General features: G+C 43.8%; 2 protein-coding genes and 1 long non-coding RNA gene across 4 annotated transcripts in view; 1 reads left to right on the plus strand and 2 right to left on the minus strand.

The window, feature by feature from the left end:
- PTPN11 (protein tyrosine phosphatase non-receptor type 11) overlaps window positions 1–929 on the minus strand; it is a 30178-nt gene extending 29249 nt beyond the window's left edge. The window contains exon 1 of the mRNA XM_064466012.1: window positions 721–929. Coding sequence (XP_064322082.1) covers window positions 721–734 — 14 coding nt within the window. The 5' untranslated portion in view covers window positions 735–929. The remainder of the gene's footprint in view (window positions 1–720) is intronic.
- A 335-nt stretch (window positions 930–1264) lies between these two features.
- RPL6 (ribosomal protein L6) lies at window positions 1265–5626 on the plus strand. Of its 2 annotated transcripts, none has more exons than XM_064466013.1 (7): window positions 1265–1363; window positions 2158–2424; window positions 2518–2616; window positions 3086–3229; window positions 4255–4303; window positions 4734–4918; window positions 5432–5626. In XM_064466013.1, exons 2-7 carry the CDS (start codon window positions 2158–2160, stop codon window positions 5582–5584), a joined length of 897 nt encoding a protein of 298 aa, XP_064322083.1. In that variant the 5' UTR covers window positions 1265–1363; the 3' UTR covers window positions 5585–5626. The 2 variants fall into 2 exon arrangements, with proteins under 2 accessions (XP_064322083.1, XP_064322084.1); XM_064466014.1 differs by lacking the exon at window positions 1265–1363 and adding an exon at window positions 2010–2033.
- A 5574-nt stretch (window positions 5627–11200) lies between these two features.
- LOC135315782 (uncharacterized) lies at window positions 11201–23147 on the minus strand. Its single transcript, XR_010375269.1, has 3 exons — window positions 22622–23147; window positions 13139–13249; window positions 11201–13051 (listed from the first exon to the last, which is right to left on the minus strand). It is a non-coding gene; the product is annotated as an uncharacterized LOC135315782 (long non-coding RNA).
- Window positions 23148–23161: the final 14 nt, after the last annotated feature.

Raw genomic sequence — 23161 nt, forward strand, 5'->3', positions numbered from 1 at the left:
GTAATTCCTCTTAAGTCTAAAATTTACCTTAACATCTCAGCCCAAAAAGGCCTGCTAAAATAAGCCAAATATCAAAATACATTAAGGACAGCGATAAGCTGTCTTTCCAAAGAAAACAGATTCAGCTGTTCATCATCCCACTTTGCAACACCACAAGGTTTTGAAATTAGACCGAATGCTACTAATAAACTACGAGCCCAGATCAGGTCAGACTGCGAACGCTCATTTAGGGCTGGCTCACGTTTTAGTTTCAGCACCGTCCCTAGGGCTGGGCCACTGATGGCAACATGACCTTCCCCGGCCTCGGGACCGGGAACTGCGTGGGTTGCCACGCGAGTAAAATTCATCTCTCGGCGCCGGTTCAAAGGCACAGGCGGGCGCGGGGAGACTCGCCTGAAACCCCGCACGAAGCCGACGTTACCGTGGCAGCCCCGGACCCTGCAGGGGGGTCGGCGGCGCCCCGGACCAGCCGCCCGCTCGCCCCGCCGGCCCGGGGGAGGGCGTCCCCCCGCCGCGCCGCGCCGCGCCGCGCCACCCCGCCCCGGCTAGACGAGGGTCCACTCGCCAGGGAGGGCGAGCCGAGGGGGCGGCCGCAGCCCCGGACGGCGGGAGCGGGGACATGCCGCCCCCCAGGGCGGGCGGTGAGGGGCGCAGGCCCTGCACGCCCCGGGGCCGGGCGGCCCCCCCCGCCGGGCTCCGCGCCGCTCGCTCCCGCCTCACCTCCGCGATGTCATTTTGTCCCGCGGAGCCGGCGGGTGCCGGTGCGGCCGGCCGCCCCCCCCCCCGCCTCGACGGCCGCTCCTCACATCGGGGCCCCGCCGGGGCGGGCCGCGGCCTACGGGCGCCCTGAGGGGAGCGCGAACAACGGCCGCCTCAGGCCCCGGAGGCGCAGGGAGCGCGGCGCGGCCCGCCCTGCGTCACCCGCCCGCTGCGTCATCGGGCTGCGACGCCGCCCCGCCGCCGGTTCAAACGGAAGGGCGCGGGCGGCCCGGGGTGGTGGCAGCCTGTCTGTCTGTCTGTCAGTCCGTCAGTCAGTCGGCGGGTAGGCTTGGTCCGCTCCGCTCCAGGGGGCTGGTGCGGAGCCTTATGTCGGCCGTGCACTGGGAGGGAGGATCGAAGGGTCAGGCAGCTCCTGGAGCCGCCGGTCACCACACGGCTCCCTCCGAGGCGGAACGTGGGGGTCTGGTGTTCGCCCCTGCCGCCTGGCGGGACCCTCCCGTCTCGCGTCTCCCCGGGCTTCCCCGCACCGGTTCCCCGGGACTACAACTCCCAGCGTGCTCCGCGGCCGGCGCGGTGACGTCAGACGTCGCTCTCTCTTTAGGCCACTCGTACCCGGATATAGGTCCTTTTCTCTCCCCGGAAGGTAAGAATGGCGGAGCGGCGGCGGTCAGAGCTGGGACGCGGCGGGCATCATCCGCCGCCATCTGCGCTCGGGTGGCTGCGCTGGGCTCGCGGGCCCGGCCCGGCGCCCGCGCGGAGGCGGCGATGAAGCCTGGGAGCCCATGTTGGGGCGCGGGTGGAGCGGGAGGTTAAGCCGCCTCCGGCCGGGCCAGGCCGCGACTGGCTGCGGGGCCCGGAGTGGGCCGCGAATGGCCGGGCCGGCGCCTCCCGGAGCGTGCCGGGGCCCGGCTGAGAAGCGGGAACCGACCTCGGCTGGGGCCGGAGCTGGGGGCAGGGCCGAGCGGTGGCCTGTGGAGGGCCGGCGTAGCCCCGCGGTGCGGCAGGGCCCGGCAGCTCCAGCGGGAGCGGGGGGAGCCCCGCGCCCAGGGCGGCTGCGGCCACCCCCGGGACCGGGAGGGCGGCTGCGGCTGCGGCCTCGACCTGTGTTTGTCTTTCTTTGGGCTCCCTGCTGGGGATGCATTGCTGCTGGGATGCATTCGGTGAACTTGCAGCTGCCCTCATTAGCGCGGGGGAGCGTTCTGTGCGGCGGGTGGCACAGCAAGCAGCGGAATGGCTTTTGACTCCGCAGTATGTTGATGTGCCAGCGTTGTAAGAGGTGGCTGACAACTACTGGAATGGTGTAAAGGATCAAGGTCTGATTCTTTTATTTTGTTTCTGCAGCTTAGGTGCTGTAGAAAATATATAGAGTGTATATATAGTACATAGCTTTATGTGCCTTGCAATAAGTCATAATTTCTGTTTTATTTGGTTCCACAGATGGCGGGCGAGAAGGCGGCCGGTGAGAAAAAGCCAGGTGAGAAGGCGGCCAGTGAGAAGAAGCCAGGGAAGAAAAAGCCAGCTGAGAAGAAGCCAGCTGAGCAACAGGCAGGCCAGAAGGAAGTAGGTGAGAAGAAGAAGAAGGTTAAGAAGCATCATGCCAGCCGTAACCCTGTCCTGGCCCGGGGTATTGGGAGATATTCCCGGTCAGCCATGTATGCCAGGAAAGCACTGTACAAGCGCAAGTACACTGCTCCAGAAACAAAGGTAGGAGAATAAATACCATGTTTAAATAATCATGTTTTTCATGGTGACTTTAGTTTGAAATTTCATACATTTTTCTCTTTTCTTTGCCTACAGATAGAAAAGAAGAAGAAAGAAAAGCCACGTGCAACCATCACCAAGCCGGTTGGCGGAGATAAGAACGGAGGCAGCCGTGTGGTTAAAATCCGCAAAATGGTAAGAAAAAGAGCTGGGAGCCAGGCAGTTTGAGGCTGTTACACATAACTTTTGACTAGATGACGCGCCCCTTGGCTGGGAGCAGCCTCAGCCTGTGCCATGCTGCGATGAACTGGGGGCAGTTTTCTCCTCCAGATACGGGCCCAGCGATTGTCGTCCTCGGGAAATGTCAGTAGCTCAGAGAATGGTTAGGCAAAAGCGGGTTACCCTATGCCATTCACGCTGCCATGCTGAACTGGAAGCATGCACAGAAATATGGAGCTGAGCTCAACTTTAGCTGTTGCATAATTGTACAGAAGGTACTCGGCGTGTTCCCAAAGTGCCAGTTGCAGCAGAAAAAACATCTTTCAGGAGGGTCACCTTTAGTGAAATATAGCACCTCTTACAAAAGGAATAATCTAAACTGTAGTGAAAGTTCTCTGTCTCATGGAATACAGGGTGGTACAATATTTTGCTCCTCTTTTTCTAGCCCAGATACTATCCCACTGAAGATGTTCCTCGCAAGCTCCTGAGTCACGGCAAAAAGCCTTTCTGCCAGCACAAGAGGAGGCTGCGGGCCTCTATCACTCCAGGAACTGTTCTGATCCTTCTGACCGGCCGTCACAGAGGCAAGGTAATCAGGAACTTCGTCCTGGTGACTCTCACAGTGGCTCTGCAGCATTTCTGTGCTGAAACCGCTCTGACTGAGCAGAGGTATCCTGAATTTACCAGCTGATGTCACTGGGACACTGCTCAGCCACAAGATGCGAATCTACAAAACTGCTTTTTTTTGTGAATTCTGTGTAGATGCTTTCTTTCGTACTGCCTTTAGGGGAAAGCAGCCTTTAAACCAATGCTCTTCTATGCAGAGCTGGAAATAAAACAGGCTAGTCCAGTTGCTTAGACAAAATTAAGGGAGTCTGGCCACAGTGCAGAAAAGTGTAGATTCGTTTCACAGAAACTTTGTACCGCAGAGTAGCGGACCTGATGCCTGTTTCCCTTACTGTTGCGATGAGGCTAAAACTTCGTCTGAGACTACCTATTGCAAAGGAAGAATTACATTTTGTTTCTTAATCTAATTAGCAAGGTAACGATTGTTACATTGAGCTGTGTTCTTTGTCTTAATGTTGTTTACTAACAGGTCTAAACTGACATCCTTGATTTTCTTGAATTCTTTGGCTTCATTGTCACATGCTGTTCAGGGAAGGAAAACCTGACCAGAAAGAATAAAATGTAACTGGGGGGTGGCTCTGACCACGTGATATGTTGTATCCTGGGTTTTATCTAGTTCTTGCATTTAACTACTACAGAGAATTTGGGTGACAGGATGGCTGTCTCACTGTCCTCTAGAATAGGCAAAGATTAAAAAAAAAAAGTACAAATTGGCTTTGCTCAGCCTCGAATGATGAAGGACGTGGAGACTCATGATCTGTTGTAGATGTGGTAACTCCAGCAAGGCTGAGAAGTGTTGGTAGCTCGGCTCATATGGTGGCTGCACGGTTGTGCCCGTGCCAGATCGCACAGTTGTGCCCGTGCCTGGCTGCTTTGTTGCTCTTTGTGCCAGTAATGCAGCCCCAGTGCGGGCACGGGCACAGTTTGGTTGCAGTATTTTGGAGTGCTGGGACCAGAGGACTAACATCACATCTCATCTCTTTGCAGCGCGTTGTCTTCTTGAAGCAGCTTGCTACTGGCCTTTTGCTTGTTACAGGTAAACAGCTTTTGCTTAAGTGTGATGATTTTTTCGGGTTTGGGGGGGGTGTGGTGGGGGTGTGTGTGGTGTATTTTGGGTTGGGGTTTTTTTAAGTTCATGTTTGTTCTGGGGTCTGTAGTGTTACAGATCTGCACGCAGATGGTTTGGTGCATCACGTGTTCATGTAACTAAGTGGAATCATGTTTTGTGGCATTCCAGGAAGGTGGAGGGGAGGTCATTAACCTTCAATGTCTAGAAGAGAGCAGGAAGCATTTTTTGACTTTTCTAGAGGCTATGGGGAATGGCTTTGTTGATTGCTCAGATTTCAGCCTTAGGCATCTCTGAAGAAACTAGTCATCTCTTACACTACAAAAATTAAACTTAAAAGCAGTGGTTGTATCCAGGAAAGCTAACTGTGTTCTCTCTTCTGCCTTTCCTCTGCCTTTAGGACCCTTGGTTATCAATCGTGTCCCTCTGCGTAGGGCCCATCAGAAATTCGTTATTGCTACATCTACAAAGGTTGATATCTCTGGAGTGAAAATTCCCAAGCATCTCACTGATGCGTACTTTAAGAAGAAGAGGCTGCGTAAGCCCAAGCACCAGGAAGGCGAGATCTTTGACACTGAAAAAGAAGTAAGAACATGATTGTTCATTCTTTATGAATGTCTGTGTTACACAAAGCCAGGCTGGAAAGGGGGAAATACCATGAAGCAAATGGACAATTGAATTTTTAAGTGGTCCTCATTAAACTGAGGTACTTCCATTACAATGAATAAACGCAGCAGCATTGAGCTAAACACCTTTTAAATTTGGGGTTTCTTTCCTGCTTGACCTTAGCAGAACAGCAGCAGTGATTATTCCAGTTAAAGGTCTTTTTTATTTTTTTTGACCAAGAAACACCTTTACTGTTTTGCTACTGCCAACAGCATGCTGCTGGCTCTGATACCTGCAACGTAAGCCAAACGAGCGGCTTCAGTTCTCTCTGCCACCTCCGGTCTCCTACCACCTTTCCCATATTTAGAACAAATGGAGAAAAAATTTCCTGAAAATGCCAGAACTCGGGGTTTGCCCTCAATTTTCTCATCTCCATAGAAGAGTCTGAAGTCAGTCTGCAGGGTTTTAACAATTATTCTTTGTACCTTCTAGAAATACGAGATAACGGAGCAACGCAAGTCAGACCAGAAGGCAGTGGATTCACAGATTCTTGCACAAATCAAGAAGGTGCCTCAGCTCCGGGGGTACCTGCGTTCTACATTCTGTCTCTCAAATGGAGTCTATCCTCACAAACTGGTGTTCTAACTGCTCTGAAAGCACCACATTAAATTTGGAGGGAAAAAGCAAGGATTTCTGTTCTCTTCATTGCAATGCTTTCTATCGTGGATTGCACAAATCCTGCAGTGCATGTTAAAGGATAGGGAAGCTCCTTGTGGCATAAAATTCTGAGGGACTGTATGTAGATGACTAGAATTTTGAGTGTATAAGGGTTTGGATGGGGGGGGGGGTTTGTTTGGCTGGGGTTAGTTGGGGTTCTTTGGGTTTGTTGGTTGTTTTTTTTTTTTCTCCTATTTAGTATAACCAGAAAGAAATTAGCAGTTTAATTCCAGCTTTCTTAACTACGAATGAGTTGGGAGGGGGAAATAAGATTTTTTGCTTGGGAAAGAGGCTATGCATGCTGGATTGACTACCCATTAGGACACATTCCGGAATAACCATCCAGCCCAATGTTTGGATGGCTTATTCCTCTGAAACCAGTGCTTCAGGTATCTTGTGAAGAACCAGGTCTTAGCGACAAACCACTGCTTGGTAACTCATTAGCATTTTAAAGCTTGTGTACAGCTTTGTTGAGATGGTATTTGAACAGCTTTGATCCATCAGTCACTGCATAAAACTCGGCAAATATAGCAACTTTTTAGAGGTATTACAGGAGCTTCACCTTGCATTTTGAAGTGGAAGCACTGGGATTACTCTAGTTTTGCCGGGTAGCTTCTCATCCCTGGAACCATAACAAAATTTGGAACGTACGCCCCTTCCCAAATTGGGTATTTTTTTTCCAGTTCTTATCCATGTGGAATGTAATACTTTTACTCGGGAAGAATTCCTTCTTAGATCAAAAAGCAAAAGCATGATGCTTAATTCTGTAGGCTCAGAAATGAGTTAAAAAGCAGAAGCTGTTTCTGTGAAAGACAGCAAGTATTTTTCCATCCTGGGAGGCTTCTGGAGTCTCAACAATTTTTCCTATCTCCAACTGGCAGTGAGTTGAGAAAGCCAGTCCTGTCTGTTTTCTTTTTCTGTTGAGGTCAGTTACCAGATATCTGGAAGAGGATGCTTGGGTAGTAATAGCTCTGCTTTTACAAAAACTGAGGATGTACATACTAACAAATCTGGCACACTTGAGCTCTTTCTTAGCCAGACTGAGGCAGGAAACGAGGCTTATATAACTGCACCATCTGTCTTCCTATTAATTCGTAGTTGAAAGTAGCCAATGAGGTCAAACTTGACAGGGAGTAGAGATTTCATCAAATTCATACAAGATCCATGAAAAGGGGATAGAAAAAAGAGTAATATGACCCTCTGTGGCGGAAGCCTATGTGTCAGATACAAGCCATGTTCACTGGGAAGGAGGAATCAGGCTTCAAGTGCTCCAGAGCTGATGGAAAAACTCAAAATCCCTGCAGGATACCTGGCTTAGCGGATACCTGTGCCGATGGGCTGTGGTCATCTTCAGAGCTGATGCTGGATGGTGTTAGTCTGAAAGTCTCTAGCACTGGTTCCTCTTCTACCATCTTCCTCTTGAATTAACGTATTAAATGTTAGAGCAGTTCAGCAGAGGGAGCCAGTGAGCAAGCTTTGTCCAAACGCAGAGCTGGCCTGCTGGCTGGTGCAGGTCTCGCCTTGCTCTCTGCTGGGTTCTGCCCTGCGGTGCTCGGGCAAGGTGCATTTTATTTTTCCCTGTCATCGATGTCTGTGATGAATTACATCTTCTGTTGTGGGTACTGTGGTGGATAACGGGTATAGTCAGAAGTTTCTTAAGCTGATGCGAGATTTTACTGCAGTGATGGACTGGCCTGTTTACACAAATCAACTCCAAAAAGATACAGAAGCGTGGCACGCATCTCGCTGCTACTACTAAGTTTACTGATACTACCAAAGAAAGATCTTAACCCAATATGCTTAGAAAGCTCAGTTAAAGTAAAAATTGTATGTGGGAACACCTAAATGGGAAAAGTCCAAGAACAGTACGTAAACCTCTTGGTCAAAATAGTTGATAGCAGCACGTGGTATTGCAAAATCTGCAAACAGATTTGGTCACACAGTTGAAGACTAAGAGAACACGTAAGAGTTATTAGTGCTTCAGTCATTCCCTTCCCCTCTGGGAACGGGGAAGTCAGAGTAACAAAATAGGGCTAGCCTAAGAATAACTGGGCGTTTAGATACAATGGTATTTTCTATAATTATTGGTTAGTCTGACACATTCCTCGTTTGTGTATCAGAAGACATGAAATGATACTTGGAACCATTAGCCTTGTTTACTGGATGAGTAGGCTTTGCCTGCCAGTGTGCTGTCAGGAAGCGATTTGGTAATAAAGCTCAGTTGTCTGGACAGGTCCTTGTGCAGAGAAATGGTCTCACGTGCTGCTGTTGCCTCCCTCGCCCCAGTCCTGCCACTGTCTGACTAGGTGGTGACCCATAGCACAGCCCTGTGACGTGGGGAGGGAGAGGGAGGAAGGAATGTTTCCATGCTGGTTTAGATCTCTGAACTGAGTCACTGTGGGACCGGATGAATGTTGGTGTCTGCACAAAGGGGTGTGAGAGCAGGCCTGCTTCTGGGGGCGCTAGCTGTTAAGTCAAATTTTAACACCAAATCATGCCTTCGCAGTGCCGAGCAGCTCCTCAGGATCTGCTGCAGAAAATGGAGACAGCAAAACACTCATCTTTCATAGGGAAAGGCAGCCGGTGGACAGCTCTGATTTTTCTCTCTTTTAACCTCTAAAATATTTCCCTTGAGTTCTGTGAAATCTGGCTTTTTTTTTCTTAAACGCTCTGGGGTGATGGATGGAAGAGAGGAAAAACAAGGACTGTACAGATGACCAACATAGAAACAAAGTGAATGTTCAGAAGGATTTTTCAATCTAGATAATACTGTCTGCTACCTGAAAAATACTTCCACCACATAAAGAGCTTTTGTGAGTGTTCTGGCTGTCCCGCAGCTTTTCTCATTCTGAGCATGTAAACAGTTCCGCAGTCCTGGCTAGCTGAGTCATTGCTTTTCACTGAGCATCCCCCACAGAAGAAGCTAGAGACATCCGAAGCCTCAGTCACCCAATCAAAAGTGCTGGAGATGTGCAGGTCCAAAAATAGTGACAGACTCAACCACAACAGCACTTCATTAGCATCAAATGTGCTCTTTGCTTCAGCTGCCTAATAAAGTGATATGTAATTATAATAACGCATCCTTTTGAGAGGAAAGATAGAGGGATGTTGGCTTTCTCAGGGAATTGGTAATAAGACGCAATGCCTTATTATCTACACGAATTGATTTTTACCTATTAGCTGCCTCTGTGAAATGACCTGGTGGATTCAGTCCAGCCCAGAGAGGCTGCGTCCCAGCTGCCCTGTGGCCGGCAGTCTCAGGGAGGCAGACACTAGTTTTTCTTCTGGGACCAGGAGCCTTAGGAGAAGCTGAGGCTTATTTGCAACTCAAAGAACTTTCCAGTGCCAGGTTTGTAGAGGATGCTACCTTTGGCATTTCAGGTGTGGTACACTTGGTTTTAACCTTAAATGAGAGAAGATGCTATGGCTGGAGCGTGAAGGTGCTTTTACAGGTCTACCACACATACCACATTGGCCAGGTGTTGAGGACAATATGCCAAATACCCAGATGTCCAGTAATCAGCTACTCAGGTCACCTATGCTACAGGATATATAGATATAGATAGGATGTGCCTTATCATGCAGGGGCAGTTGAACCTTTTTCCCCCAGCATATTTCCACCAGCCCTCTGTCCTCCATCTCCTCATAGTTCACAGAACTGTTGCCATTGGTATACCCTGCCTCACTTTTGCAAAAAGTCATTCTGGATCTCCCCACAAACTCAGGAAAGAGTAAACAGAATTTGGGGACAGTTTCATTGTGTTCACCACTGGAAGAAGCTCTGGTTTAGCCTCATAGAAAATGTAGGCAAGATCAGCCGAGAAACCGTTCATGGAGAAGAGCTGGCCTGGGCAGCCTCCCTCTAGCAAATGTAAGCTAACTCCTTCTACTCTTCTCCAAACGCTGCTTCCCATCTCACTTTAAATGATTCAAGCATTAGAAACCCCATCCAAATGGATTTTACTAACAGAATGTGTTCCAAATTCTCTGTATATTCTTCTTTCAGTACATTTTGTTTCTTGTCTTTCAGTGCAGAGGGTTTCCTGGTCTCTCCTAATCAAATCAACTGTGTTTCAAGATCAAAACTGCTTTTTACAGTTTTCCATCTCCAGGCGAGCAATTACCCTGCTCAGTTTGAAACTGGACAGCAGAGTTCTGTGCTGCCCCTGGCTCCCGGTGAAGGCTGTGTTACTGAGGTGTCTTGAAGTTCCATTAGAATAAAAGATCACACCATTTTCCTGTGCTGTTTAGAGGATTCAGCAGCACAGCAATCTACAAATATCATGGCTCCTATGATTTAATCAGCTATTACTCTGCTACAAGACATACACGTGGACAGCTTAGTCTAAGAGATCTAGAGCTACATCAGAGAGTCATGTAAACTCCACTACACTTTCTTCCATCATTATTGTACTGAAGTAGCAGGTCACATAAATGACATAATCATATGCGTACAGCATTAGGAGCTCCTGTTCCTATTCTGCTTTGGAGGCAGCATCTGAAGCTCCCAGTGACTTGTGTGGGATATGACGATGCAGGAAAAAGGGAAGTATTTACCTGTTAATTTGATTTCTCCAGTTCTCCTTCATTACAGTCTGCACTAAGCACTTGACACCTCATTGGTTAAGTAATTAGAGCAATTAAATCCATATTTCTATAAGGATCTTATAATAGTTCTCACTATTTTTTTTACTCATTGTTCAGGAAGCCACTAATTGAACAAAGTGAGCCAGTCCCACTGGCTGAAGTTAACATTTGCACTGAGTCATGCAAGAGGGTTGGTCTGTGATGGTTATAGGTGGAATTTAACATGTTTGCCAATAAGCAACCATGAAATTTCTTACTTGTCTAGTTTGTTTGGGTTTCGGGTATTTTTAGATCAGACCATTTTTGACCCTCTCACAGATGAAGAGTCAAAAAACATCTTTGTCAGCTGACTGCCTTTTTTGGTTCATTTTATCCAGGTTTTTTCCCCATTATTTCAATATTTATCTTTTTCAGTGCAAATGACTTTACATGATAGATTGTACACACAGCCATCAACTTCTATGACCTAACCATGGTTCACACGATATCAGACACACATATTTATTAGTAGTAATAACGATAAGGAGAGAGGAAGCATGGTAGTCAAAATATTACTTGAGATTAAAGAAGTTCAATCAGTTTTTTTCTCAGCTGTATTGATTTTCTGTGTGGTTCTGAGCAAGTAACTTAATTTCAGTAAGGTCAGTGTTCACATACCTGCAGAATAGCAACAATACTTTCTCATATCGGGTCACAAGAAGTGTTTTAAATTTCTGCAGACATCCAATTTATGACAATAGTCTAAAGTCCATAAACGAATAGAAAGTCTATGCTTGGATGACACTGAGGAGGGGACCTGATCCATGATTCTAATCTTCCCCTACTGAGATCATATCAACATTCAATACTAAAAAATAAAACCATTGTGTGGTGTTGAAGACTGGCACAGGTGGCATGAGGAATAAATGTTTTCATATTCCTATTTATCAGCTGTAATGTCACTTTTTGCAGAAATTAGTCCATTATCTTTGTACAGGACAGTACAGCTAAAAGATTTAGTTTTTGGTGACATTCTGTGTTTCTGCATTTTGCCCAACTTCTCATACTTTACATATACTGAATATATTGGCCTCATGATACCCAGCAGAGGTAAAAAACTGCCATTATAATACAGAGAAACTGTACACAAAGGTAAAATTATTTATTCAGTCCATTGGAGCAAGTCAGTGGGATGCAGAGAACCACACCAAGTAGCACTAGGAAAGGCTTTAAACCTCATGAAGAGAATAGGAGACTGAACCAGAAGTAATTACATCTTCATCTATTTTGTCAGTCCTATTTGATCTAGAGGTTTTTCACTCGCTTGACAGATGCACTTAGGATGTAATTGTTCTTAAAATTAAGGCTTTCAGATATCACCATGTGCTATACATGGTTTCCCATTGTTCAAAATGCCCATTTTCACATGAGGAAATAAAATACAAAGATAAATGTACAAAAACAGTCCTAGGCAGCAAGCTTATGTCCTTGATATACAAGGGAGGAAGGTTATTTTTCAGAACAAGGAAATACGAAGGCCCTAAAAAGAATGTTGCACCCTCAAAATGTTTCACTGGAGGTGTTCAGGTAAAATCAATATTCAAATTACTGGTGTGAATGTCCTGCTAAGCTGACATGAAGGTCTGTTTCATGGAATTTCATAGAAATTGGTCAGTAACCATAACTGTTCCTTAAAATAAGCACAGAAATAAACAAATGCTCCTCTAGAATCAGAGAACTGAAACAACAGCAACTATTACTCAAATGATAAGCACATGGCAAAGCTTCTGTACATTGCACATTATCTGCATGGTTTCCCTCTGGACTGACACAGAAAGTGCAAAAGGGCATTTGAAATCTGGAGCTTTGTGTTTGTGTGAGAGAAAAAAACCAAACACATACACATATTAGGGACACAGAGGGGGAAAAAGAAAAACCACATTTCGAGACTGCTGATGCAAGAGAAAACTTTGAAAGCACTTTTTTTTTTTTTTTTGTCAGAATAGTTTGGACACTGTGTACAAAAATCCGTGGTTTACTTAATCCAATGCTCTAGGAAACAAGTCTTTTTCATGCTTTGTAAATAAACAGGACTTCATCAAGGCAATATCTAGCATCATCATGTAACCATCTTCTAATACATGCAACCCATTAATCTCCAAACTGGCTAGCAGCTTGGATCAAAAATATGAAAATAACATAAATAACATCATAAATTATGTGGCTTGGGCTTACTTGAAATAACAGCTTATTTCACAAGTACCTGAAAAGGGTGTCCCAGCGTGAGCCAGTCAGTGCTGTCTCCTGAGGATTTATAAGAATACTCATCAGAATTCTATCATTCTTCCCATCCTGTCACCCCAATCTGCAACTTTTCATGTCATTCAATTGGCCACTGTACCAAGCCTGGGGAAAGTGCATAATCAAGCCTAAGAAATGGATCTTTTATGTGTTTCTCATGCACAGTTGACAGCCACATGACAAAAGTCTGGAAGAATGGAGGAATGAGCACAATGCACGTAATATGCTCACTGTGTTGCATGGGAAAGGCTGGGCTAACACTATATGTGAACCAATAATCTAATGAGGTAGTGATGCTGGTATAGTCCTCCAAATAGTTGGTTGGCTTTGGATGACTGACAGATAGTGCTGCTCTCAGTTCTTCCGTTGACGATCCGTCACAGAGTTATTTTAGTTGAAGGGCAATTAACTGTTCTTCACGGTTTATCTGTAGGCTACTTGTGATGTTGTTTTTAAAGAAACACTGCTATGTTGTTAAACATAAAGTCAACAGTTTATAAAACAATTCCAGAAAAGACCGACTTCTACCTGTCAAGACCAGGATTTTATTAGCACTTCCACAGCAGCATTCATAAACTCAATTCTGCAATATTAAAAATGAAGAAACTGTCCTACCTCTAGCAGCATGGAAAGATTTTCAACCATCCTGGCTTCATCTAGGGGACAGTCTATCACAAGTCTGTGGAATGATGAATTATTTGGCCTTTACTGGTTTATGCCATCTGGCTGTAAGAAACAGAGGGAAAACAGGTGAGTCATAGTGAGCATAGGAAGACTGCACCTCTCACAGAAAGCAGAAACATCCCTTCACTAACAAAACCACAGCAGACATCTGTATCCTTTTTTGTTTGTCTCCCTTGTATTTATATCCCATCAAGTTGTTCACTCACTGTGACTTTATTGTATAATAGTTCTTACTCTTCCTTTAAAAGTAGATTATTGGCTGGAAATTATAGGAAAGAGGTACTGGAAAGAGCTGGAGAAATGCTTTGAGAAAGAAAGGAAGGGGAGGTAGGTATATGGGAAGAGCACCTTTGGAGATGTGGGCACTTATAGCTGCAAAACACCACCACACAGAGAGCAAAATTGTTCTCCCCAGAGGAAAAGGCATTCCAATTTGCGCCGCATGGTTTCAGTACTCAATTAGTGGTTTTCAGTTTTAAGTTTCTTTTGAATGCCTGTCACTATTGAAGAGAAAATCAGTACAGACTAAACCATTTTCTCAGGCCAGGGATTCACTGACCTGGCTTCCTTTTCTTAAGAAAAAGGGTAGTTAGTGCTGCAATGCCTGTGAAAACCTGCTAATTAAGACTTCACAGGATTTTGGAACTGATTTGTGAATTTCAGGTAAAAGACAAAGATAAAGTTTCAAAGCCACCTCATTTAAAATTCTCATTTAAAATCCTGCTTTGACTCTTTTCTTTGGTGTCCTTTTGTTTCAGACTCTCTAGTCACTGTTATCTCTTTCATAACCCTCTCGCAAGTTGTCCTTACTTAGAGATGTGCTTATGAAAGGCAAGTCATTTTTGGATGAATAACATGTAATGAGTTGTGGGTTTTATTCCCAATATTGCTAGCTTGGCATGGGTGACTGAACAGTTTTTTTGTCAGGCTTGGCACACCTTTTTCTAAAACTTAAATAAAGAACCAGCTCTAGCCTTTTTTAGTGAACAGCTGCCTCAGGCCTTTCACTCTGCAGGACACCTACAAAACATGACTGATGGAAGCAAGCTGGTAAAATTCTGCTTCTTGCTATCTTTGAGTCATGCTTCCATCATCCCCTCCATCACTACTTCTTTCTGAAACAAGCTATTACCTGACATTCCCAAAGCTGCCTTTTTTTGTCTTTTCTGCCCTACAGGTCCTTCTGCATTCTTCCTGCCATGGGTATGCAAATTACTTCGAACAGAATATAGAAAATAGCAAATGGACTATGAAAACCATCTAATCCTGCACCATGAGATCAGCTAAGTCTCCATCAGGCCCAACAGACACTTGCCTAGTGCATTGCCAAAGTCCCCCATTAACAGAGATCCCACAACTTCAGAAGCCAATCCAGGAATTCTCCTGCTGAACACGCCATACCAATGGGGAATGTTTCCTGATGTCTGCCCTGTATCTCCCCTGGTGCAATTTAAGCCCATGACTTTTTGTCCTGTCAACAGCAGCTTACTTCTCTCTGTGCTTTCACACATTCATTACCATGTCTCCTCTCTGCCTTCTCTTCTCGAGACTAAACATACCAAATCCTTTCAAGCTATCTTCACAGGCTGTGTTTTCAGGATGCCCGATTGCTCTCATCAAGACCTTCCCAGCCCATCCATGGGCATCTTGAAACACGGCAATCAATTCCAAATGCAGCTATCCACATGGTGCTTCATGTTTATCTTTTAAGCAGTTCTGCTCTGTGTCTGTAAAACATCACAGTAAGATTTTGTTTTTGAATGAAGCTGACAGCTGCTACAGAATTATAGATAATAAGAAAAAATAAGTAGTGCAGACAAATTTTTGTCCATCATAGTAATCCCCGCTTTCCACCCACCTACCTATTCATACATTTAATTTTGCTGTATTTATTATATGTATTTTAAACTCTAAATGTCAAAATATTCCTAACCTTACTATATGATGGATTTAGACTGAGATATATGAATGAAATTAAACTAGCCTAGTATTGATAGGTTTTCCTAGATAGTTTGACTTTCTGGTACTCTAAAAAGCCATGAAAACTTACCATTTATTTTACTCCTAAAATGTTTTCTGTAACAAATCAAGACTTTTCTCAACAAGAAATGAAAATGCCAGGAGAGACTAATTTCAAATTTTTTATTAGTCCTGCTTTGTCACAGAGGAAAAGCATCTTATCCTCAAAGAGTAGCTCCTGAATTGGAAGAGTTTGAAATCTGGTTAGGGTAGACTGATTATTACTGTAGCAGAAAAATGCTGAAGCCTGATGCAAACATTTAGACACAACACAGACACATATGGTGGGATATTTATATAGGAAATATAAGTTACAGAATACCCATAGCAGTTAATTCCTGTGTTTCTTGACCCAACCCCCACAGTTCATGGGAAATACATCTTTCCACTAGCATACAAAGGATATGAGCACACTGGCCTACCTATCCTTTCTTCTGACTTTTCATTTACTTCCAATTGCCAGTTCAGTTCAGTGAGGCTTTGTTGACAGTGTTAAAGTTAAAAGAAAAGAGAAAAAAAAAAAGGTGACAGCTCTCTAGTGCCTTAGTGTCTGTCAGAATTACGGAAATTCAGACTGGGTAGGCACCTTCCCAAGTCAAAACATTCTTCCCCATATTCATGGCTTTGTGCCAGCACAGACCATCCATCCCAAGGTGAGAGGGAAAGAAAAATGCTGCGCTAGGAAGCTTCTTCCAGGAATTTTTATTTATGGTTCTGATGGGATGACTGGGATATAAAAGGTACTGAAATGTATGTACCATAATTTAAACATCTCCTCTATTGCCATTAATGATATGAATAAGGAAAATAAATTATAAATAAAACATAAGATCCTGTAGATGTCACAACAATATTTTTTTGCAACAGTATGCAGACCATCCTTAAGCCAGTTTCAATGATATGGGAGATTTTAAGAAAATGTACCAGTAATTGAAATAAACTCATCCTGTGAATGAGTCATATTTAACAAAACTTCACTTTGGACAAGATAAAGTATAATGCTAAAACAGGTATTTCGAGTCTTCATTTCAGTATTAATATTATTCAGCATCAAAGTTAAGAAGAAATTATTGAAAAATAAATAAATAAAAACAACATAACACATGGATTAAATTAAAATCTTACACAGTAAAAAGTAAAATTGAAATAAAAATAAAACTGAAATAAGTTAATTGCCCTGAAATGTACTTTTTCCCCCTGAAATGTTACATTGCAAGTGTCAAAATTTCAGCTTTTTATTCTGATTGGGATTGAGCATTTTTTATAAATATTGCATAAAACCCTGCCCAGTTCTCAGTCAACTCTAAAAGAATGTCTGTGTAGGGCCATCCTGATGGGGAGAGAGAACTCATTTCTCCTAGGGATGTAAGTTTTGTAAAATACAGATCTTGTTCATTACAGCTCTTGTTCAACATAAAGTAACATGAACTTAGCCTCCCCACTGACAACATGAAGTTAGCCAGCTAGTTAACCAGCTGACCAATTAACCAGGGGAAGATTTCCCATGGCACAGTGTTGGTGGCCCGGCCACAGGGAGCTCTTCCCCTCCTTAGCACCTGCAAGTACAAGGTCTGATGCTTCCCCGCCTTGCGATGCAGCTGCAGCTACTATCCCTATGCTTCTCATTTCCATCAGGCTTTGGTGATGTGAACATGCTTATCCTCCCCCAGGAAGTCTGATGGCAGGTTTGACAACATGCTTCAATCAGCACTGAAAGAACATTTCAGGGAGTTTAATGAATCAGACACAAACCCTGGCAGATCACCGCACCCATCTCCTGTAGGAGTTAACATCCTGCTTGCCTCTTCGTGCACAGGGGCCCCGCACTGGGACAGCAGCGTGATCCAGAGGTTAATGCATGTAATTTCCTGTATGATGTACTATTGACTTTACACTGTAATTCCCCTTACAATACAAGCGTGAAGTGTTCATACTATTTAATGTAAAGGAGGAAAATAATTTAAAAATGAGAGGGCTTTAACATGTTTAATTGATCTGTTCCCATTTTTTAACTATCTGAGATGTAAAATTATGATATAGGACTGTGACTCCAAGTGGGACTTATGCTGATTTTACTAAAATTAAAGCTGAGGACTTTTAACACAAAATAGAAAAAAACTGGACATTTTAGATGTCTGCCTTGGAACAAAAGGACATCTTTGAGTACCAAAGCAATGCTCCTGGAAGAAAAAACAAAAGTCTGTATGTTCTGTGTCAGTAACTGAAATTCTTTCTTGTTACCAATTAATAGCCCGCAAATACAGAGATTTGCAGCATTAATATTTTGATGAATTTTCTTGGAAAATTATAGAAAATTATTGAAATACAGATGTAGAAACACAAACTCTTTCTTGAGAATCTAATAGAAAATCAGCTTTTGTCGCTTTTTCTTTCCAGGAGTTTTAAATAAAACTTGATGTAAAATGCACAGTATATATGAAGCTAGAGATAGTTCTGATAGTTCTGAAAGATAGATTTTGTATTTGTGTCTAAGTACCAGCCCCATCTCTGTGCTGACCACTTTCAGCATTACAATAGCATTGCCAATCAGTCCTTCTCTCTTTTACAAGAGGAAGACAACACTGCCTATCTTGCAGCATACATTGATCTGAAAAACTACCATTTTTGTAACTCATTCTCAAGAACTAATTTTAAAGTCCGCAGATCTCGGCCAAGCTGTTAAGGGTTTTGCCAGTTTAACATTACAAACCCTGAGAAACACTTTATAAAGTGGACCTTGTAATAACTTGTATCAATTAAATAAATCCACCTTGTTACATTTATATTTTTACAATATTGAGCAGAATATTGTAGCAGACTTTCTTTTTTTTTAATTTCTTTTCCCTCATTTTACTGCACCAGTTTTCAGGGAGGTTGAATTTTAAAACAGTAGCGAATAGCTGTATTTAAAACCTACCTATTTTTGGATATTAATAATGAGTCTTCTGAGACATTAGAGATTCAGAAATTCAGGACAACCACTAAAGGATCTGTTCAGCTCCCAACTACTCTTCCTCACTGATGGGCAGCATTTAAATACTTCCCTTCATAAAAGGCTACTTGCGTTAAATTCTTGAATAAGAAAATGAGATATGAGATTACCAAGAGTAATGCTAAATGCCAGCTTTCTTTGTTTCTACATATGAAATACCGCAAACAGAATTTAAGCATAAGCTGTTATTTCATTTACAAGCCCAGTATGAGTCAACGATATCATACAGCTGCAGAGAAAGCAAAGATGATACTGAAACACTTAACAGGAGTATTGCATGGGAGACACAGGAATATGTCCCAACCATTTCACATTGATAAGGCTTCATCTAAAGGACCAGCAGCTCAAGACAGAGTTGGAGGAAATCCCAAGGAGCAGAAAAATGATCCGACTTCTAGAGTACATGGCCTACACAGAAAGTTTGAAAGGACATTGATTAGTTAGTGCAGAGACAATGGAGAGGAGTTGTGGTCACAGCCTTCACACATGAAAAAGACTGCACATAAGAGGAAGGAAATAAACTGTTCTCTGCATCTACAAGAGCTGTTCTCTGTGCCTACAAAAGCTGAAAAAAAGGGAAAGGCTTAAATAACAGTAATACAAGTCCAATTAAGCATTGGGAAACTCCTTAACTATAATGACAATTCAACAATGGAAGAGATTACAGGTGGGGCCTCCATCACTCTAGATGGGACAAGTATGTGTCACCAGTAGTGTACCTACAGCTTGGGTCACAGCACCAGGTTAGGCTGTCTCTAAGAAAACATTCCAGCATTTTCATTATGATTCTATAATTTACATTTGTTTCATGTCCAATTTAACTAAGGCTATGTTTGCGAGCCAGGTGATTCATACTTATGTTTCCTATAATAAAATTGTCCTTATTCATTTTAATAAAAATCTCATTTTATTTGTTCTTCCTCAAGCCTACCTTGCTATCAGTCAGAGCCTTCTTCAGAGATTATTGCTAATATATCAAAAGGAAAAAAATGTTAATATCTTTCCTTTGCAATTAAAATACATTTCTGAAGTTTGAAATTATTTTATTTCACTGCCTAGTTTGTTCTTTCTCCCCTGTCAAATACTGATTTTTTTTCCATTTCAGTCCTTTCTAAGTTTTGCTTGGAGAGAAATGAAGAAACTGTATTTTTTAATCACAGTTAGTGTGCCAAGAAATGCCAGTATTCCTTGCATAGTGGCCTTATTAATGATGGCATTCGGGCTCTCTAAATAACATGTACTAGGCAGAGGAGCCAGGATTCAGGGTATGGAAATCTGGTTTTTGCAGACCACATAAAAATAGCAACTATTTCTTCTGTTTCACACATTTCTTAGTGCCACTATGGTCATTAAAACTGAAACTGCCATTTCTAAATTAACAGAAAGATGTACAGCAAGGCCTTAGAATGAAAGAATTTCCACCATATGTTATAGCTGGTAATATAAAATTAAACTGGAAGGCAAGACAGTGTTCCTTTAAATTCCATTACATAATAGGCAAATGATCAATTTGAAGCATGAATAGTGAATTTCTGTTTTCAGCTCGCAGGACTTAATTTTTGCCCATAGACCAGGCGCATCTTCTGCTAAATGTTGGTACCCCTGATGCACAGGGAAGCTCAGGGCATTTTCGGCTGCAGGACGTAGGACACGGCCGCCAGAGGCAGACCGACCACAGCCACAGCAGCGATGCCCAGCTGTAGACAGCTGACCCACCTGCTCAAAAACAATTAAAGCAAAAGAATGGTTTTCTCTACAAGCCTATTTACAAGTTAAGAGTTTTATTTCTTCAGCTTGACGATTTATGTCACAAAGTTATTCTAGCCTGTTTTTTAAGTCACACCATCACCCATAATGTAGTACAAGACTTCTTTGTAGTTATTGCAGTACACCTCTGAATGCTACATGGAAGTTACAGTGGCTGACATTTTCTGGTGACATGCAGAACAAAAATAATATTAGTTTTTCATTATATTATACAACATCTTCTGCAGCAGACACCAGACAAACCGCATTATATTTGCTGAATTCATTACAGGATCAGGCCTTAATATTGAAAATTTCTTGCAGAAAGCTATGTCAGCATTCCGTGCTATGTAAGCTTATAGACTGTACAACATCCTGTTAATTCCTGAATATAGGGCACCGAAAAGAATTTAGTAACACTTTTTTTTTTTAACATTTACTAGTAATTATTTTATTTACCTGTGCTGAGGCAGGACAGGAAACATTTCTCAGTTTTATGGCATTAGGTTAAATCAATAACTGATTTTTAACTTTGACTTGCCAAATCAATACAATTCAGAAGAACTCCAAATAAGCAAATAAATAACTATGAAATGGTAAACATCCCCTGTGCTTAGCTTGGGATGTTTTCACACAAATACCACTAAAAGGGATTTCTAAAACATCTGCACAATCTCCAATTCACAGTTAAGTGGCCTGCTTTTCACTCAGGGGCATCTCAAGTTACCACATGAAAACACATGTATCAGAATGCTCACTGTGAGAAACTGTTTGCCAACCCCAGCCAAATGACAAAGCACAGCCTCTGGCCAGTAGGTAATTTAGCCATACACCTCTTTCCATGCTTAGCTGGGTATGAACGCATCCAGAGTTACACACACCTCTCTTCTAGCTCTGAGTCAGCTCCTTATTAAAATATAAGGCCTTGGTTTGTGTTTGAAAGCAATTAGCAGATTGAATTGACAGCTATATCAAACCCGCATTCCCTATCTGGGAGCTACTGTGACAACCATATTCCTGTGGGGTAAAGCAGTCCAGAAGGCCCTGGAAAGAGCACATGAGAGCTGGAGACAAAGAATTTTCAGCCTGGGGGTTACCCAGCCTATGAAACAGTCCTTTGGAGAACAACAGATACATCCAAAACTCAGCCATCTCTAGAAAACAGTGCAAAGTGTTTCTGTTGACAAGCCTCCCTAGCATGAGTGTTGTTTGTGAAGTGAACAACCCATTTTACTCCCAGCTTTGCTATTTGTATTGATTTTGTGGAAGATATTCACCTAGTACCACGACAGTACTACAAAATCTAAATTTTTTTCAGTGTTTCTCCCACTAAAATGTATACACGCTTTGTGTTTCTCTTCCTCTGTTCCTATTTCATGTGAATGAATGAAAACAATGTAAAACTCCTACTCTGGTAACAAAACAATAACACCAGTCACTATCTTGCAATGAAATATTGTGACTAATCTAACCTCAGCAGCTTTCCCATTCCTCCAAGGAGACCTTGTGAGCACAGCTTATCTCAACTGCCAGAACTCAGCTGCCACGTCCCACCTGCCATAAAATCTTCAAATTTCAGCATTCTCTCTCTTCTGAGCGCTAGTGGGGCTCCTGTGGGAGGATCAGGGCAGATTCGGTATCTATGAATATGTCCATCTGCAGCCGTTGTTCTCTGTGTCATGTCTTGACCAAAAATAACAGATGCCCATGAACGGTCGCTCCCTCACAAAAAACTTTGATACCAACTCTCCCATACTCTCCCTGTTCAAAAATAAGACTCTCTAGTGCAGAGGAAAATAATACCTATTTCTATAATAAAACCAAGCCTGGAGACTCTTCTGTTCTCAAGTGAGTGGCAGTGATATCCTACCAAATATAGTGTACTGAGCTATCTCACAGGTCTGTAACCAGCTATTCATATGAACTTACCTGACCCTATGTTGTCTGAACGGGCTGCAAAGACAAACTGTGTGAATGCTCATGCTGCTGAAATAGTGATATGAAGACACTTTGTGTGAGTTGTACGTTGAGTGGTGGTCTATTACATCAAAAAGACACTTTTTCCCAATCAGATTTAATAGGACATGAAGCACTAGTGGTAGATCTCATTTTGCTTGTTTTACTACAGCTTTGAATAGGCTTTTCCTCCAATACCACAGCACATCTGTTATAATGCACTAATGTATTAAATAATTTAATCTGATCAAACAGGTAAATAAATCTGTAGCGCTCTGTCTCTATTCAGTTGTGCGCAGTCACTGTTTCATGAAAAGCAGCCACTTGCAATGGGAATCCCCACAGTAATTATACACTAAAAATATTTAACATTTATCATCATGTCTTTCTCATTAACATGATTTATCTCACAAGCACGTACTTTGCTGAACAGTCAGGTACAGCTGCCTGTGACACTTTGAGCCTCTCTGAACAGGCGTGGGTGAAGGTCAGAGGCAATGGAGTGTGAATTTAGACTATGGAAAATGGGGAAGGTTACACAATGGTGCCCAAAAGAGAGAGACTAAGAGAGAGACGGGTCAATTTTATTTTGGATCTCCTTTTTCCCACACGTACTGTGGTGCTGTGAACCTTTTGCTTTGCAGCCTCTGGCATCCTCATTACATAGATAAACCTGGAGGTATGGATTTGAAGGGACGTACCTGCTTGCTCACGAGTCCTTAGGGAAAAGGCTCCCAGAGAGGTGGCAGGATCCCTTCAAGGAGGTGACAGAGAGGCAGAAGGGCGGTCGTTTTGGAAGGAGAGGGGGGCAGACAAAAAAGGGGTGACCAGAGGTGCCAGGAGGGAGAAACTACTCTGTGGGGAACGTGAAGCACGAAGAGCCATCCGTCCTTAAGGGAAAAGGGTAGTTTCAGAGGGGCCCTGACTACCCAAGAAGGTGAGGCTGAAGAGGGACACTCTGAGGGGAACGGCCTCCCCTGGGGATAAGGCGCCCAGGGAGCAGCTCACGGGCGAGGGGCTGAGGAAAAGGGCTTTTGGGTGAAGGGAGGTGAAGCGCTGAGGGGAGCGGCCCTTGCGTGAGGGGCGAGGCGCTGAGGGGAGCGGCCCCGGGGGCGAGCGGAGGCGGAGCGGTGAGGGGGGCGCCCCCCGGTGCGGGGCGAGGCGGTGCTGGGCGACGCGCCGAGGGGGGCGGGAGTGCCGGGGGGCGTCGCCCGCGCCCGTGGGGCGGCACCGAGGGGCGC

Source organism: Phalacrocorax carbo, chromosome 15, assembly GCF_963921805.1.
Source record: "Phalacrocorax carbo chromosome 15, bPhaCar2.1, whole genome shotgun sequence".
Lineage (NCBI taxonomy): Eukaryota > Metazoa > Chordata > Aves > Suliformes > Phalacrocoracidae > Phalacrocorax > Phalacrocorax carbo.

Excerpts from the sequence above, each read along its gene's own strand:
- RPL6 (XM_064466013.1), top strand. The coding sequence starts at position 2,158 with ATGGCGGGCGAGAAGGCGGCCGGTGAGAAAAAGCCAGGTGAGAAGGCG. Across the intron at positions 2,425-2,517 it reads ACACTGCTCCAGAAACAAAG|ATAGAAAAGAAGAAGAAAGA; the intron begins GTAGGAGAATAA and ends CTTTGCCTACAG. Across the intron at positions 4,304-4,733 it reads TGGCCTTTTGCTTGTTACAG|GACCCTTGGTTATCAATCGT; the intron begins GTAAACAGCTTT and ends CTCTGCCTTTAG.